This window comes from Perna viridis, chromosome 6 (genome assembly GCF_037379345.1).
Source record: "Perna viridis isolate PV_CMFRI_1.1 ecotype Kerala chromosome 6, ASM3737934v1, whole genome shotgun sequence".
In the NCBI taxonomy this organism is placed as follows: Eukaryota; Metazoa; Mollusca; class Bivalvia; order Mytilida; family Mytilidae; genus Perna; species Perna viridis.
The window spans coordinates 9,362,959-9,381,762 of record NC_142450.1 but is presented as its reverse complement, the minus strand read 5'-3'; the positions used below and the strand labels follow the sequence as shown (position 1 = coordinate 9,381,762).

At 31.6% G+C, this 18,804-nt stretch overlaps 1 protein-coding gene across 3 annotated transcripts in view; it reads left to right on the top strand.

Annotated features, from left to right (window-relative positions):
- LOC148613558 (copine-3-like) overlaps nucleotides 1-16,408 on the top strand; it is a 33,948-nt gene extending 17,540 nt beyond the window's left edge. For all 3 annotated transcript variants that reach the window (XM_088586941.1, XM_088586940.1, XM_088586939.1), the window contains 11 exons: nucleotides 2,555-2,638; nucleotides 2,859-2,924; nucleotides 3,598-3,702; nucleotides 5,234-5,312; nucleotides 7,114-7,170; nucleotides 7,784-7,954; nucleotides 8,338-8,490; nucleotides 10,334-10,444; nucleotides 11,010-11,141; nucleotides 13,059-13,257; nucleotides 15,984-16,408. In XM_088586941.1, the coding sequence (XP_088443067.1) occupies nucleotides 2,555-2,638; nucleotides 2,859-2,924; nucleotides 3,598-3,702; nucleotides 5,234-5,312; nucleotides 7,114-7,170; nucleotides 7,784-7,954; nucleotides 8,338-8,490; nucleotides 10,334-10,444; nucleotides 11,010-11,141; nucleotides 13,059-13,257; nucleotides 15,984-16,060 (1,234 nt within the window). In that variant the 3' untranslated portion in view covers nucleotides 16,061-16,408. The remainder of the gene's footprint in view (nucleotides 1-2,554; nucleotides 2,639-2,858; nucleotides 2,925-3,597; nucleotides 3,703-5,233; nucleotides 5,313-7,113; nucleotides 7,171-7,783; nucleotides 7,955-8,337; nucleotides 8,491-10,333; nucleotides 10,445-11,009; nucleotides 11,142-13,058; nucleotides 13,258-15,983) is intronic.
- Nucleotides 16,409-18,804: the final 2,396 nt, after the last annotated feature.

Here is an 18,804-nt window from a genome sequence, read left to right as displayed (position 1 = left end):
TGACTTAAATGTTATGTCAGGTTTTGTCATCACTTGGTGTCTGAACATTGTCGTTTTCATCTGCCGCCCATCATTAAATTTTCTTTAAAAAAATTTCTCCTCTGTAACCATTCGGTGGATTATTACCAAACTTAGTCACCAACATCCTTCGGGTATTTACTTCAAAAAATGTATCGATTATATAGATCAAGCGTAAAACATGTCCGCCATTGCTATTTTTAGACCACAGGGGTCGTGTTACCATTTCTACACATATGTCAAAAACTATAAGAGATATTGGAAAATAAATAAATAAAAATTCTTCAGCTTGAATACTGTGGCTCTAAATAAAAGTCTGTATTCGGTCAAAGTTGTCGGGCGACTCCTTGTTCGAGTTATTAGCCTTGAAAGGTGAAAAAAAAATGACATTTTTTTTGCAGTTTTAACCCAATAATGTGAAAACTATAATAGATAGGGGAAAAAACTTTCAATGATGAAATGATCTTTATAATAAGGAATACAAAAGTCTCTTTTGGGTAAAAGTTGTCGGACAACTTAAAAGGCGAAATATGAGTTGCTTTTTTTGTAGTTTTCAGCCAATATCTTGACAAATAGGAAAAACTTACGATTGATGTAATGATCCTTATGAGTCTATTTTGACAAAATTGTTGGAAGACTCCTTGTAAGAGTAATTGCCCTTGAAAGGCGAAAAAAGGTCGTTTTGCAATTTTTATTAATTGGTTTATGTGTCAAGTTTGATATCTCAAGTTTATCTGGCATGGTTTGCAAGGTGAGCAATGCAGGCTCTTGAAGGCCATTTGTTACCATTATTATTTCATTCCCGATTTGTTAATATAATTTTTGTTATAAAAATGACACGATTCATATGCTGAAACATTCTAAATAAGTACTTGTATTTGTACACTATTCAATATGACCTATTGCAAGGCTTTGAGACCCAAAATGTGATGAAATACCAGATAATCTTATTGTTGTTAAATTGATTCAATCACGTCAAGTGATAAGCAGATTAGCCCATTGACAAGATACATTTCAGCTCAACTTTATCTTGTCAGTCATTGTTGTTTGAGGATAATGCAAAATAATACCTCGGGCTGGGTTTTGAAATAGAATTCATTTTTGAGCAGCTTACTGGTATACAGTTACAGTAATAATTCACGTGACGTTTACGAGTTAAATTAGTTTTGGGATTATTAAAGAACAAACATAGCATGTGTCCAATCTTTGAAGTCGCGTATAAACGGAGTTTTTCATTAACAGGTTTTGATAATAATGCATAACGTACAACTGAAATTGGGCATAACTTAGACTAATGTTCATTAAATCTTGAATTGTAGCTTGGTTATCAGAAAGCCATATGGTGACAGTTTTCCAATTAAATTGTAACAATTTAAATACATCTGCCGCCTCAGCATAAAAAGGATTCCTCTCAATTAGACCCTTTCGTTTTTAAAACTTTGCAGACCTGTGAATGATATCTAAAGTCGTGTAACAAAACCAGTAAAATAACCGTTTCTCTTTCATGTTTAGTTCAACACATAGCGATAATCTTTTTTGTAGCCGAACATTAATTTCGACAAATATCAGCCCCGTAAGTTGAAGATCAAAAGCTAATTGAAATTGTAATTATTTAGTATTTGAGATTGAATTTGGCAAGCTGTTCTTAAAGTATATCTAAGTAAAATAACTAGACATTGATTTTGAAGATAGGAACCCTGGATAAAGTATTTGCTGAGTATTTGCAAAAATGAATAAACAGTCCGTGTATTTGACAATGCTGTGCATTCCACTTGTAATTAAAACTGCCTCAATTATTGGATGGTTAAAACCACACTCTGCAACGTACGTGATAGATTACCCGTTCATTGTTTTATGTACTCAATCATACTAGTGTTAACATGGGCTACTTATTGTCTAATTAAACCATATTTTTTGTTTAGGTCGAAAAAAAAAATGATTAACACTTTCTATGGTTGTGGTAGACAAAAAAAAGTAATTTTTCATGAGTAGATAAATCGTCATTAAACGTCTTTGAATTGTCATATCAGTCATTATTATGTCTAGTGGTAAAGGCTCGGAGACGTAATATTGGCTTTAAGTTTGCAGCGCCATGTACAACATCTACAGCGTGCTTGTGCCAACATGGTTTGAAAAAAGTTTACGAAATACAGGTTCAACAAAATAATCAAGAAAAGTTTTTTTATGCCACCCAGTTGAATATTCTGGAGTCGCTAACAATTGGTTTCAGCTAGTGGTCAATAGGGGTTATCTGTTAAACCAACAATAAAGTAAACAACATATCACAATTTTAAATTAAAGAGTTATTAAGGTCTTATCAATCCATAAAATAATGAACCTTTAATATGGCAATGCATTTCTAATTATAATGATAGTCTCTTTTGCCTTGTTTTAGGTATTTATGTAATAGTTATATGTCATTTCGACACATGCCATCTCTGATCAGCCCGAGTATACTAGCTTAAAATTTTTCTGTTTGTTATATATATGTAGCAGAGAGTTGTTTCTTAGACTTACCAAAACATGTTATTTACAGATGGCGACCATTTGAGATCACTGTACAGAAACTGTGTAATACAGACTGGGATCGCAATATAGAACTGTCTTGTTGGCATTTCAAGTATGTTTTTTTTAATTTCATAATATTCAACATTTGGGATTAAGCCTATCAGCTTGTAAAAGTATAAAGACTCTAACATCTTTGTGAGTGCTAAATATTGAATTCGGAGACATCATAAGAAACTTGTTTTTTAACGACGTCCCACAGTTTTCTTTGATTTACTGTTTAGCCACACAGTATTTAACACAGTATTCTTTAACAAACTTTAATTTGATTTCAGTGGATCAGACTACCAAATGATAGGACGACGGATTACCTCTCTTAGAGATATAAACAATCAACCTATGTAAGAATTCTAACCATAGCGTTGTATTTCCAGACGTCATGGATAGTTTTGTAGGGATATAATAGATAGTTTCTGTTGGAGAATTTTTAAAAGAATCAATAGTCAAATGAAGAAACGATTCAAAATTAATTCAGATATTCAAATAACCTCTTGGATAATTGATGCATCTAAAATTGCAAACAAAGAGAGATGCATAGACAAGGAGTACTACAATATGAATCCTTATAACACGATTTCAAACGGTCATTCTCTAGAATGTTTATTAGTTACTGTACAACCGGTAACATTTGTACATGTTCATACTTAATTTACACAAAATCACACCAAACTGATCTATTCATATATATTTTAAGTTTATAAAATACTTGGGTAGTAATGAATTTTTAGATGAATTTGTTGAAATATTTCACATGTACAGCAACTACATTTTAATGCATAGCCTTATAGCTGATATCTTTGAAACCAAGTGGCTGTGGTGATGTAGCAAAATTTGTAACCTCTCGATCTCTATCTGGACTCGAAGTAATTACTCTTTTTCACATGACGATTGCGCTATTGCCACTCATCGGAGGCGATCTTATTTGACTACCCACAAATTAACTTTTCTCACAATACAATACACCTGCAACACTCTCTATATGAGTTAAGTAAGCAAAATTATGCTTCTTTACAGGAATTGCAATTATAAAGATGTGTATTTATCTAGTCCAAAGAAGGAAAAATCGGGTAAAAAGTCTAAGTCCACTCTAACAGGAATGTTGAGATTATTCCAGTTCAGGTTAGTATACTAAAACATGGCATACTGCTAATCGCCAGTTAACTCAATTTAAAGAGTATTAGTAGGATAATTAATTGGAAGGAGTGAATAACCAAAATATGATCACGAGTACCGAAGAACGCCTAGCTTTAACAAGTGTGCGGAATTAAGTGATCATATTTTGGTTATTCACGATAGCCAATTAATTATTCTATTTTTATTATATATTTTCTCCATTAGTCGTTGCTATTTTCAACATAAATTTCAAATTTTGTGAACGGCGGATTGACGTTTTGGCGGGAGGAAGTCCGGCAGTGAAATTATCGAATTAATTTCACAGTGTGAATTATCGATATATATTACACTGGGAACTTTCGATAAAAATGCTATCTGTATAATAAATAGTTTTTCTGGTATTGTATTATGACCACTTTATGGTAGTGATGTATTTTGAGCTCCTAACATTTCTTGGTATTGAACCACATTTACCGCGGATGTAGATCTAGATAAATTAACAATTCATGTATGTATTTACATTATATGAAGGATAAAGGAGGTAGACCTAGTGTAAGGGACATAACTCATAAAGGCGGGGATATGTTTGTATCATATTCAATTTCACCAATGCCTTTCACGCTTTCGTTTGAAGCAGAATAAAATGAATCCAAGTTAATTAGATGCTTAAATAAGATTGAAGTAAAATGCTGAATACAAACGTTCCAATGATTTTTAAGAGTTGTGTCCCTTACCCCAGGTCTACCTCCTTAGGTAATATCGGAAGTTCATCTTTTAATGTTGTATTGTCAACTGTTGCAGATGCCACTGTGTCTCTTACCATTACCCATTATTATACATATTCATGCTTTACTCTAATTGTAATCGAATCAATCAATTGAAACCGAGATATTTTTCAAAACTTTAAAACATTATAGAATATCAGCGTCAAAATCAATAGTTTTGCCTAGCCTTAACCAAAATTTTGCAAATAAGTAGCCTGAAATAATTTGCCTAGCCAGAATATTTTACCAAGCCTATGCTAAATTTATCTTGAATTTGGGTTACTGAATTTGTTTTACCTAGCCTCAAATACTTTTGAATAGCCTTGACCTGAAGTATTTTAGCCTACGCATAATATGAATTTATCGACTTTTTGAATCCTACTTACTCATGGTAAGGTTAGCTTCTTTAGGCTAGGCATAACTATTTTAGGCTAGACATAATTGTAGTTGAAGCAAGGCATCACTAACTTCGTAACATTTTATTATTTAAGGAGGCAGAACTAGGGTAAGGGACACAACTCTTACAAATCATTGGAACGTTTGCATTCAGCATTGTACATCAATCTCGTGTAAGCATCAAAGTAAATTGGACTGATTTCATTCTGTTTCAAATAAAAGCTTAATAAGCTTTGGTGAAATTGAATATGATACTAACATATCATTGATTTAAAGAGTTATGTCTCTTAAACTAGGTCTACCTCCTTTACACTAACTCCGCATTTAGATAGCTATATATTTTAATTTGTATTCAGTCATTTTCATTTTCGTTATAGGGTAGATATACACTTCACATTACTTGACTACGTGCGAGGTGGTCTGGAGTTTAATCTCGTAGTAGCTATAGATTTCACGGTAAGTCCGATTGTACAATTGAAAATGAAAAACATTCACACGTACAATATATACAAGGGAGAGATGCAGCTTTCAAGGTAAGTCATTTGTTTCCGTTGCTTCTTTTCTGAGGTTACTACGTCTATTAACATGAAAGGAATTCTGTGGAAACATTCCTTCAGCACCTGCGTATGGAATTTTCATATTACTACCCATAAGTTATGCTTGTCGTAACTACGCAGACCGTTTGCGTCACGCTAGACTTCTTACAATTATGCTTCTGGAACAGGTTTGTGTTGCTACAAGATTAAAGTCATCACTACAGAAGTGTTATGGTCGTCACCATGAACTCGTGTATCGTTACGTCCATCTGTACCATGAAAACTGATTCGTGTATCGTTACGTCCATCTGTACCATGAAAACTGATTTGTTCCCAGTTTTCCTTTCCACTTCCATTACCCTGGACCTGACTTTTTATGAGCAACTCGCCGGGTGCTTCTTGAAAAAAGAGAGGACGCTTACCTTACCGGTGCACTTGGTCCATGCTCCCAGTTTTTAGTGGCGTCCGAGTTGCTCATTTACTTTTGTTACTTTGTATGTATTATTTAAGTGAATTTTTGTTCTTTACTGTGATTATCTGTTTTCCATGTCTGGTCTTTGTCCCTGGATTATATTCTTTTGATTTCCGCTAGAATCTTGGTTCCCTCGATTACTCTTAGATACTTTGAAAAAAGACATTGTACAATATGACTCCATGTTTAATTTGATATGATGACCATACTCCTCCTTTAGTCACTACGTGCATTGAAATCTTAATGATCATTGATTATATTGCCTCGACAATCAATATTTATTGGTGACTTATTAGTATGGAAATGCCTGACAGCAACACCAGTTTCCTACAGTTCATTTCTAAAAATACAGGATTTTGCATTTAAATATCACTTCACAAATTTAAACGTGTGCTATGTTGAAAGCTGTTTTCTTTAATTGAGGGAAAGAATTTGAAATCAGAAAGTTTTTTTGCAATTTTGGTATTTCGTTGCAATTACATAATTCTACTGGTTGTGTCTTAATTTTCGTGGGTTTTGATACCTAGGTGTCCGGGATGAAAATGTCGAAACCATTTTTGCGTTTTTCCTTGGAATGGTACAAATGTAGTTATTGTTAAGAATTATGAAACTTTGTGGCCGTGTTCTAGGTGGTGCCACTTTTATCTGTAAAGTTTCTTTCAAATTTAACAATGCATCTCTTAAAAGTTTCGCAACACATTCATTGCTAAGAACCACAAGCCCTTTCATAATTAAGGAAGTTTTGATAAAATACTGTTTATTGATTTATTACAGGAGGGGGTTCATTGGCAGAACAATGTTGTGTAGAGTAATTTATTGGGATTTAATAGTTTTGATTGTAACAAGAAAAAATGATGGCCTCGACTTTTCTTTTTAAAATTAAAAAAAATGTCAGATGAGTATTTATTTTGATTTAAAAAAAAAGAAAATGGTATATACCTTTTTTTTTAATTGTATGCCAAAATGAGAAAATTCCCTACATAATATATTGAATTTCTGTATATTAAGTTCGATGGCCTACTAAAATGTTTTTAAAACTTGAGTTTTGAAGTACACGTTTTTTCATCAAAAATCATCTAAGAAACATAACAAGAAAACTTATTGACATAAATATTAGGTTTTATCTATACTATAAGAGGACAGTTATTTAGAAAATCTTTTTGTCAGTTATGAAATGTTGGTATAAAATGATTTTTTAAGTGTCTATCTAACGTATACTGAATGCATTCTATTCTATTTCTTTCCCTAGGCGTCCAATGGAAACATTGACGAAGAGCTCTCACTACACAATTTGACTGATCTACGGGTAAATATCTCTGTTTAAAAAAATAAAAAAAAATATCAATATAATTTAAAAAATTCCTATTATACTGTATATTTTTCTAAAATATGATAATTTCTATCTTTAAAGTATCGTCGGAAAAGTATTAAAGAACGTGCTTTTGTATAAAAAGCTGGTAAATAAAATAATGAGCTACAATGTAAGGGATAAATAATATTGAGTAATTTTTGTTGTAAAAGTAGGGATTTAAATGATGAATTATATCAGGACTCATGTTAAAATGGCATAACTGCAACACAGATTTTTGTTATAGAAATGATACGAATCGAATTGTAAACTAATTTGGTCATCTCGATAACTGATTTAAAGCTATACTCCAGAGAGAAACGAAACGTTTCTTTGGTTTAACAGGCACTTTGTAAACTATAGACCATAATAATAATATTTATACCAAACAGCCTATAATATCATTAAAACGTTTGGCAAAATATTGAGAAATTTTACTGTGCCAATAAAATGTTTGAATAAAAATTTTCTCATCATATACTTAGTTGGCCTTAGTTTTTACATAGACTAAATGAACGTTCCCTAAAGAGACTTATTAACAACACATTGTCGCTTTTAAACTCTGTTTTAGGAAAATCAGTATTTAGATGCAATAGAGACTATAGGTTCATTAATAACGCAGTACAATCCTGATAGACCTATCTCAGTATTTGGCTTTGGAGCTAAGTGGAAACATAAAGATCTGCCTTATTGCTTTCCAATAACTGGAGACAGAACCAACACAACTATAAATGGCATCAAGGCAAGTTGCGACAGCCAGCTAAGTAAAACATTATAGAGAAGCTGATATGTCGTACATTTGTACATTGTACCTATAGAAATGATGACCACAATTTGTATCATAATATCTAACATAGTATTGAAGATAATATCATATTTAACACCAAACGCTTTACAAGACAAGACAAATAATAAACAAAAATGTATCCGTCTTATTATAATAAAGTTCAAATTTAGTTTATTGAATAACATATGCTTTGTACGTTCTGCACCTGCCTTGCAAGCTTTGGGAAGAAGTTGGTATTCTAATAATCCCTCATTTTGTAATATAGATTGTTTGATATTTTTACCCTGAATTTTAATTCCTTCAGATATCATTGTACCAATTTTTCTTAATATCTGTAGGCAATACAAGAACCATATGAAAGGGCGGTGAGAAATCTAAAATTTGGTGGACCAACCTACTTGGCTCATGTAATAGAAAAAGGTGCCAATCTCGCTGAACGAGAAAACATGTCTCAAAACAAACAGATATACACAGTTCTTCTAGTTGTAACAGTAAGGTTGTTTTAAGAGTACGTAGATCGTGTAGTTTCATTTGGGTTTTTGCCCTTTCAATCTATACTATCTAGTTATTCAAGTCATCATACAAATTATAAAAAAGACAGCAATAAGAATAACTGCTGTTTCTTCTTTGACTTTACATTCTACAGCATTATGAGTCTGGACTTCTTATTATCCTATTGTAACGCTTGATAATCAAACAAATAATGCTTATTATATTTTAACGTTGATATTTCTAAATTGATTTCTGTTAAAAATATTATATTCCTCTATAATTGATTATAGCGATGATGATCAATCATAAACATGGCCATAAATGTTTATTCTTATAATTGATGTGAACTTGCCAATATCAAATAATATCTCATAAAGTTGAAAATGTCTATGAAAAAAATCAGGTCTAATGTTAGATGTTTAAATAGATTAGTTCATTTGAGTTAAATTTACAAATTAATTCGAATAAATTGCAGAAAGAGTTGTAAATATTTAGTTTCTAACTATCAATACCACTCTAAATATTCATACTGAACTGGAAAAGAAAAGTTACAAGTTTAAAATTTACTTTCAGTTGTTATGTGAGGTACATTGGAACATTTTATTACCTCGTATATGTAAATTGACATGTCATTTGTTTGGATTATTTTGGTGGAAGTAAAATTTATAGTTGACTAAACATTGGTAATTACAAACTTAGCTTCAACCACTAAATAACCATTGGGGTGCACGTTTGTGACTGTAGGTGTACGCACGTGACAATTGGTAAGGCGTTGATGCCTTTAAGACATCTGACTTAATTGAATATCTTAATACATCTGGATACAAAATATATGACGTAAAACACTTTAACCTGCAGACCATTTTTTGGAGTTATACAATTGTTATGAAATGCCTCAGTTTCAATTTTAAGGAATTGCACGCCCTATTAGTAATGGATCTGTTTGTATGAAGGCAATTTGACGTGTTTAAATCAATTTATGGAAAGTTTGGAAACGCTCACTCATATAATCAAGCAATAGATCTATTTGTGCCATAATTAGCGTCAAATTGGATCATTTCGAATTCAATAACCAAGGACCATAACGCACTCAATTATATTGGTGAGAAATGAGTTTTTTTAAAACCAATTTAATTACAGCTCAAATATTGATATGTAATTTTTTTTATTATATACGACGTTTCTTTCGCTGTTCAGTATGTTGCATTAACAAATGAAGAATATCTATTTCTAAATGTACAGACAATTGGATTGGACATAAGTTACACATACTTACAAGGTCCTTCTTCCACGTAATTCAAACATGCAGTATGGTTCTTCAATTTTCATGTGCCTCTAGATATAATGAGTATTCCAAAAGGTAATGTATGGCATCTTCAACCATCCAGCCGCAGACGCAACATGGATCATTTACAAAATTAACACAGAATAGATCTGCACCTATGTCGAAGTTTCCTGTGTAGAATGTTATATAATCTACAACCTGTGAAATAATAAGAAGGAGGTTTATTATATATTTAAAATCGGTTTGCTTTTTTGAATCTAGAAATGGTTGGGAGATTGTGTATATTTGATTCAAAATTGTTCCAAAGTCTACTTGCGGACGGAAAAAAAGAATTGCATTAGTGATTACCTTCTGTTGATATGGTAAATGAGTCCTTAACTTACGTGGACGAACTTTTCGGTCTGAAGTTTAAAATCAATTGAAAGCTAGTTTGTATTTTTTTAACCATTTTAAGTTATGAATCATAGTAAAAAATTTGACTACATATTGTATATGTACCTCACGGTGGTAAACATAGTTTCGCGAGCAATATCTATTTTTATTTGCTTTTTTTTTAGGACGGTGTTATTAATGACCTCGATCGAACTATTCGTCGTGTTGTATCTACCAGTCATCTTTCATTATCAATTATAATCATTGGTGTTGGACCTGCTGACTTTTTATTGATGGTATGTCACAAGGGTACTATTAAGTAGCTATGATCATTATGAAGCGCAAGTATTTTTTTTCAGTTTATTCTGTTCTACTTTACTCCTTCGGTAACGTTTATCGGTGCATACACACTTTGTTACAAGTCGAATTCGTCATATGGTTGTAGGCTTACACTTGAAATATTATTTGATATCCAGTTATTGTTGTTTAGATTTTGGTAGGTTCATTGTGGTTCTTTCCAACTTTCCAGTTTTTGCCGTGAATTTTCCATTTGCTATATGAAATTTCATTCATTAGCTATTCTTGTACCATTGTTTGGAAGTTTTTCTTAATAATAAGTGTGATGATGTTTAATATATGATTTTGAATGGGAAAAAAAACTGTCTGAATTTACATATACTTTCATATGGCGTGTTCTTTAATACGTATATACACGTTAGTTTCAAATATGTTATTTCAAATGAAAATGTTGTACACCTGCTAGCGTTTAAAAGGATTGATCAAATTGTTATGTTTCATAGGCATTTAATTTTTTATTAAATAATTATAAGTGGATGTTTATTTAATTAAATGTTTTTGAAGGAACAATTCCATACTGTTGATAAAGACATTAAGTTGAAGAATAGTAAAACAAAGGAAGAAGCTATACGACACAATACTTACTTCACTGCAATCAGAAAGGACAATTATGTAACTGGTGCATTAAATTCAGGGGTATGTTTTTTTTTGCAATATACAAATTCTATGGATAGTATATTACCTGTAAATGCAAACTGATAGGGAAGAAGTATTTGTTATACATGTAAAATGGTTATTATTTCATATAATTCAGCATTTAGTCTAAATTGGTTATATGTGTAAATTTTTGTAAGAATCAGGCAATATTGAGAAAAATCAGAAACATATATGTCAAAACTCCACCGATCTGACATCATAATTTCACTGAAGGGTACTTTCTCTACTTGAAAAACAAACATTATTTGATATCAGCTTCACTGGATTTGGTCAGAAATTTTTCAATAGAATGTCAGGAAAATGAGGTTTTTGACAGAGATATCAGTCATTGAAATGTTAACTTTCAGTGCATTTCTATGAAATTATAAATCAGTTTACCAAAATGATGGGGAATATTTCAAAATATCTTTTTTCCTTGATTCTGATAGTCAAATAGTCAAAATAACTATCAAAACGTTGGATTTTTTTATACCGTGTTGCACACACTGCCTGATTCTTACAGAGACTTACATTTAATTTTTTAAATATTTTGGTTAATTGTATGCATTGAATCATTGAAAAACAAACTGGTAGGTTATAAACTTCAACTACTGCACTGTAATTAAACATGATACCATTTATACACGTACCACTAACTATTTATCGATAGAATAATTACATTGTGTATGAACTGCATATTCGTAATGTGATTTAAAGTCTTGCTTAGAAATTCTACATTATGTATGAACTTATCATAAAATAATTTGGCAACACTATATTTTGTGTATGTCAGAAACATTTACAATAAAGTCTGTTTTTGACGTTTAAAGATATAACTAAAGCAACTTTAAAGTTTTGTCTTATGAAAGTTCGTGACCGAAGCCTAACAGAGCGTTATATCGGATTTAAATCACACTCAATTTACAATATTATTCAGTTGAAGTCGCACCTAAAGATTGTCATGAAGCCAAGTAAGGCAACTCGAAGAAGTAGTGTCTAGAATTCTAAAATCATTATGTTTTTAAGTAGTATTCAATATAAGAATCATGCAATATGTGATTCGAGGTTGGAAAGCCTACATATTTTTATTTTTGATATTTTGTTTAAAATGTTAGAGTAAACATGAATTAACATGCGGCTTTTCATATAACCCCTGTTCATAGGAGGTATGACTTATAAAGAATGTACCATAGAATTCAAAAGTAAGGGAGATAACTCTGTAAATGACACTTCTATTGAATTTTCGATGTGAGTTATCTGCCAAGAACAGACAGATTGGAATGAATGATTATACATTTTATTATATACACCCTTAAAACAACTTAATAACAAAACGAAAATGTGCAGCCCTTTTTGAGTGTATCACATATTAACATATTACAGAATTTGCATGATTTTTTACAAAATACTGTTACTTAGATGAAAATACTTCCATGACAAGCAAAATAGCTGTTCTTGTTCAAGCATTGTTGACTTCTTTTCATGACTCATTATATAATTAATGTAATATTGACAAATTAAATAAATGTTCTACTTTGATTTAATGGATGAAATATATCCCAATTAAAATCAACTCATTATTTACTGTCTTTTATAAATCTTACTTTCCTATACAATGACATTCTGTGCTATTTTTAATTAACTAATGTATTTGTTAATCATCAAATACTTAATAAAAGGTTCAAATCGGATACAGTTAATGTACATATGTAAAACTTATTTCAGTGTATCATAAATTAGGAGGTAACTGATGAGAACAATCAAAGATTTGTTTATGACTTTGCGTATTCACTTTTTACTTCAAAGCAGTGTGGTCATGAGAACGAAAAGCCTTTATCAACAAGTAAAGTGAAAAAAAAAACATGTTCACGGTTGTGTTTTGTTGCTTTCGTTTCTAAACTTCAGAATTCATTTTAGGCAAGAGAATCGTTTGCGGCTTTGTCCATGCAGGTTGTTGAATATATGAAAATGAATAATTACCATCCAAATAAACCAAGTTTACTACGACAAGAAAAAACATGGTACGACCCTGATGCAGAGAGAAGTGAGATCGAAAGTACAACAACTTTACTGAAGACAGTATCGTCTGCATCGATTTCATCAATTGCATGCAGCGGTAAGTATCAATTATGATTACAAAAGTGCCGTCGCTATAAGTCTTAATAATGACATTTATATAAAAATACAGTATCGTCTGCACTGCACGAAACGCATGTCATTGTTAATAAGGGAAACTATGTATAAGATTGAAAGCTTCTTCTCCAAACTTGGATTCTTTTAAACTTTAAACATCTGAGAAATCCAAAAAAGAACACGATTTGATTAATTGTTGGTGTAACATTTTACGTAAAAGATATGTAATATCATAATGGTATTAATAATGTTATATTTGAAAAAGTGAACATTTGTATTCAAGTTTTATATAGAATCTTATGGTAAATTCACAGTGTGACTTGTATTTTTAATCAGAAAGCTTAACTTGAATACTCCTTCAAACGACTGTGCAGCTTTTCGAAGTTTGCAATGTTTAGTATTCTTGTGATTGTTGTTTTTGTGCTTAAAAACCACTGTGTCGATTCCACTGCAAACGAACCTTATAGCTCTGACGGCATTCATAAGCCTAGTAGTCAGATTCTTTACTTGAACTGTATGCATATTATAGATTTTTTTTTACCGGAATTTGAAATTCTTAATATTATCAGATTGCAATTCTTTTGTTTTGAACTTGGTAGAACTCGTGTGGTGGATTAGCATTTTTAATTCGATATTATTCATATTAAGTGCTTCTTTTATAAATTGACTTTTGGATTAAAATATTTCAGTGTTGTTGGTTTTTATACTGCTGATAAGAGGTTAATCCTGTGACAACCGACATTTTCCATATTTATATGCTTTGTTGTTTTGCATTTACCAGTCTATGCATTCAAATGATTATTCTCTGAAAAATATGCTGTTAAAGCTGTAAATAGCTAATGCATTAGGAATGTTTTCAAGCATATATACTTTACTTTGATTTTTTCTAGTTTTCCTCAATATTGTGCCATAATCAATTTAAGAAAACAGTATTGCACGTTATTCTACACATTCAAATCACCTGAATAGAAGTATAAAAGAAAGTAGGCTACAAAATATGCCTAATTAAGTTAAACCCCCAAAAGTACGCTATAAGTTATTTCTGTATCAACAGATTATAGAATTGAAATTAGTTTTCGTACGATAAAATAAGAAAACAATGTAAAGTTTGCGTGGAAGTAACATGTTTTAAGTAAATATTTATAATTCTATTACAATGAATAAATCTTGCAGTTTTTTTCTAAGATAAAATTCAAATACAAAAGTGACAAAAGTCTTTAATTTGTTTGAAATGTCTGCAACAGTTTATATGATATCATAGTTTTGAAATTTTTTTTCCAAGCAAATTTCAATAGGACACTGGCAACTAACACAGAAGTTTACATCTGAACAGTTTTCAATGCACAGAAATCCAATTAGATTAGGGAATAAGAAAATATCGTTGACGAAATTTCATAAAAACTGGTACAAACGGAATCGGTATCAGCATTATCATGTATAGGATTAGATAATTTGTTAATTCCTTGTGTTGTGAAATCATTTAGCAAGACTTTGTAACGCGCAAATAATCTTAAACATTTAATTAAATTAACACTTTAATTTTGTTAATTAAAAAAATAGTAAATATCATAACGCACTTATTTCTCCCTTCGTATTATAATACCTTCTAAACTCACATGTCATTGGTAACATCTATAAAGCGACCTTTTACAATCACATATGTGATTACAAAAGAACATGAACTTTAATTGAATATTCGTTTTAGCATCATGTGATCCCGCAATTTTAAATGAAAACAAAGTGGTTTTTATTGTCAATCTTAACAATAAAATGATATATATTGGATACAACATTGCAGGAGACCATGTTGTGATATAAGAATAACGTGAAAATCAAGCTCCAAAGAAAAAAAAAACACACCATGGTCTAGTTTCATTATTGTTATGCTATACCTCGAGTATGCCTTCCAGTCTTGACATATCAAACATTCCGTTCATTAACTTGGCTGTTTTGTCTTAAAGTAAATGAAATTCACTTATGGAATTCTTTAATATGGCCCAGGAAAATCATTTTGTGACTAGACAATGTATCAATACCGATGGTACAAGCAAAGGACATAACAATGGTAGGATTAAACAGAATAGTCGATAAGCATACCATACATAACGATACACAAACACACTCGAAACCCAAAATGAAAATTACTCTAGGGAATTGATAAAAATATAGTACTAGTTTATGTGTTTAAGGCAAAAAGACAAGGCACACACACACAATTGACAAAACAACACACACACACACAAAACAATATGCAGAAATGGAATTACGACTTCAAAATATGGCGACACGAACCTTGACCACGATTCGTCGTCATGGAAATACTATATCTAATCTCCTCAACGCAGTGATTCAATTTAATTTTGTCATATTCTCTTAATATTTAATTATATTCCTATTAATGTAAAAACACCTTTTCCTGGGAGTTTAATTATTGCTTATTGCATTAGAAGAGTAGATATCATGTTTACATATAGAGCTTATCAAATGCAAATAATGCTACATGAAGGTTGTTAATTATATATAATCAGGTAACACTTAAGTTTCCATGATAAAAGTTTCCAGAAGAGTGTCTGGTATATGGATCCGTATTGAAATCATTCATTCCTTTAATTACAATTTCCACTGTAACTGTTTGCTAGCTAAAAATTCCTTATTTAAGAATTGTGGTTATTACTGATTATTTATTTATACATGTCATGCGTTTTGCAGGTCCATCATGTCCAACATGTGGTGCTCCGATAGAACCAGGGACTAACTTGTTTTCTGAAGTAGTCAATATGACCTGATGAAAGCTTACATCCTTCTGCTAATAGCTAGAATTATAAGCAAGAAATTGTCTGGTGTATGCGTTTACATGCCACAGTCAGATACCAATTTCAATAGAAAAGGACGTTACATGGTAACTGGAATAATTCAAGCTCTTTTCGTCTCCGATTCTCTCTACTTGTAGGCTATGGAGCAAATGTAGTTCACCGGAATTGCACGACTGATGTTATTCGGTTTAGTTACATAATACAATTCAAGGCTACTAACTGAATATACCAACTTATACCTCGTTATTTGAATATGCTTCCATTGTATTTTTCTTGTTATTAGAATCATTTATTAAAACTAAAAAAAAAGATTGTGTAAAACATGTGTTTATGTTTATTTATCATTGAGTCATATAAGTAACAGTATTTTGTCATATTTCAACGGATAGAATAAGCTGTTCTTTATCATTAATGTGGTATCATAAATAAATTTTAAGAAAAGTTTTTTTTTAAAAGAAAGCGTGGTAGAATGTAGAATATAGTGTGGTCCTCAATAGAGATACTAAAGTTGATAAAAAACCAAAATAAAACAACACAACTAAGCCTTATCTTTGATACTGTTTAGTTAAAATCTAGTTAGAATCTGTGCTATTCTCTTTTGGTCTCTCTACCAAAGACGGTGATCTACCCTTTACGTACTGGAATCCTTAACTCCATTAGAATCCATAAAAAAAAAAAAATTGTGCTCCTCTAGTTGCTGACCTATTCTTTCTTATGAAGCTGACTTTATAGCTGATTTGTCCAAAAGAAGGACCATCGTTTAGCTAGATCCTTTAATCTCAGTTTCCGCTACATATGTGAAGTATTCTGGTAAATTAATCTAGTTTCTGAGCTTTTATACTTTGCATCTACCCGAGAGAATTTGAGATAAAGGATACTACAGACACTGTGAAGACAACTTCATATCTTGGTCAACACTTAGAGATTGATGGTAAAGAAAACCTATTGACCAAACTATACGAAACACGCATTGACTTTCCATTCCGTATTGTCAACTTTCCTTTTATATGTGGCAACATCCCTTTTAGCTTCTGCCGGCGTATCTATCAGCCCCATAAGAACTGATTTGTTCAAGGTATCATAGTTTCCATTTCTTCCTTTGTCTACCCTGGGTTGAACTTTTTATGAATAATTCTGTAGGTGTTTCTAGAAAAACAGAGGACGCTTACCCTACCGGTGTACCTGGTCCATGCTTCCAGTTTTTTGTGGAGTCATTTATGAGTTGCTCATTTACTTTTGTTACTTTGTATGTATGATTTTAGTTACTTTATGTTCTTTGTTGTGAATGTCTGTTTTCTATGTCTGGTCTTTGTCCCTGTATTACATTATTTTGATTACCGCTATAACCTTGGTTCCCTTGATTACTCTTTGTATTATTTTTTGTGTTCTTTGTTGTGTTTGTCTGTTTTCCATACTTACCACTTTTACTCACGTACTGTATCAATTCAATGTGGTTCCTTAAATATCCGAAAGTTTTTCTAGAAACCCTCAATGCTAGATTATTGTCAGAATATAATGGCATCAAGACTTATGATTCTTCAACCCTTTATACTGCTATTCCCTGACTATACACAGTTGAATACCGACTCTAAAGCACCATACATCGTTGTTACTCTAAAAAATGGTACCGAGTTTTAGTAAACTCTGGGTTGCTTATATGCTTTTGTTTCTACTATTAATTTGATTATTTTATGTTCTTCGTTGAGTGTCTAATTTCCGTGTTTTTTTCCCTTGTAATTTGAATTGTGTTAATTATCCTTGGTTTCCTGGATTATTTTTTCAACACTGAATAATATTTGGTTGCATTTTAAGGATCTTTCTCTTTACAGAACAGATCGCCTCGTCGGTATGTTATAAACAAATGAGGCTAACTTGCATGTTATGATACCTTTCTGATTGGACCTAAACAAATTCTGAAAAACATAAACATTCACAAACCAGCAGGGCCAGACCGAATACATGGTAGAATCAAAACAAAAATGTACAAATTCAACCAATTAAATATTAATTTTTATTTCCAAAAGTTTATTTAGATACAGGCAAAATACCAAATGACTTGCGTCACGCCAGTATATGTCCAGCATTTAAAAAGGTGACAATAATGTCCCAATAAACTACAGGCCTATATCATTGACATGCATTTGTTGTAAGCTATTAGAGTGTGTAATTATATGTAACGTCATTAAACACCTATAAGATAGCAACATTCTCTATAACTATCAGCACAGTCTCAGAGATTCCTGTTCATGTGAAAAACTTCATTTATTCCGGACCTGTCAAAAGCCAAAAACAACAACATTCACACAGATATTATTATAATGGATTTCGCCAAGGCGTTCGACTAAGCCTCACACCGCCATTCCTCAATAAAATCAGTAACTTTGGAATAATTCGCAATGCTTTAACTGGATAAAAGATTACTTACACAACAGAATACAACAGAATACAAAAATGTAGTCCTCGAGGGAGAAACATCAAGAAATATACCAGTAACATCAGGAGTCCATCAATGCACTACACTTGTCCGTATTATTTCTAATTCATGTCAATGTCTTATCTGAATAAATGCAATACAGTAAACTGAGATTAATTGCAAATGACAGCATAACCTTTAAAGAAATAAAAAAAAACCTGAAGATGGTCAAAAACCACAGGAAGACTTGAAGTCCGCTGGCAAGTAGGAACAGAATTGGCTCATGCATTTTCAATCTTACAAG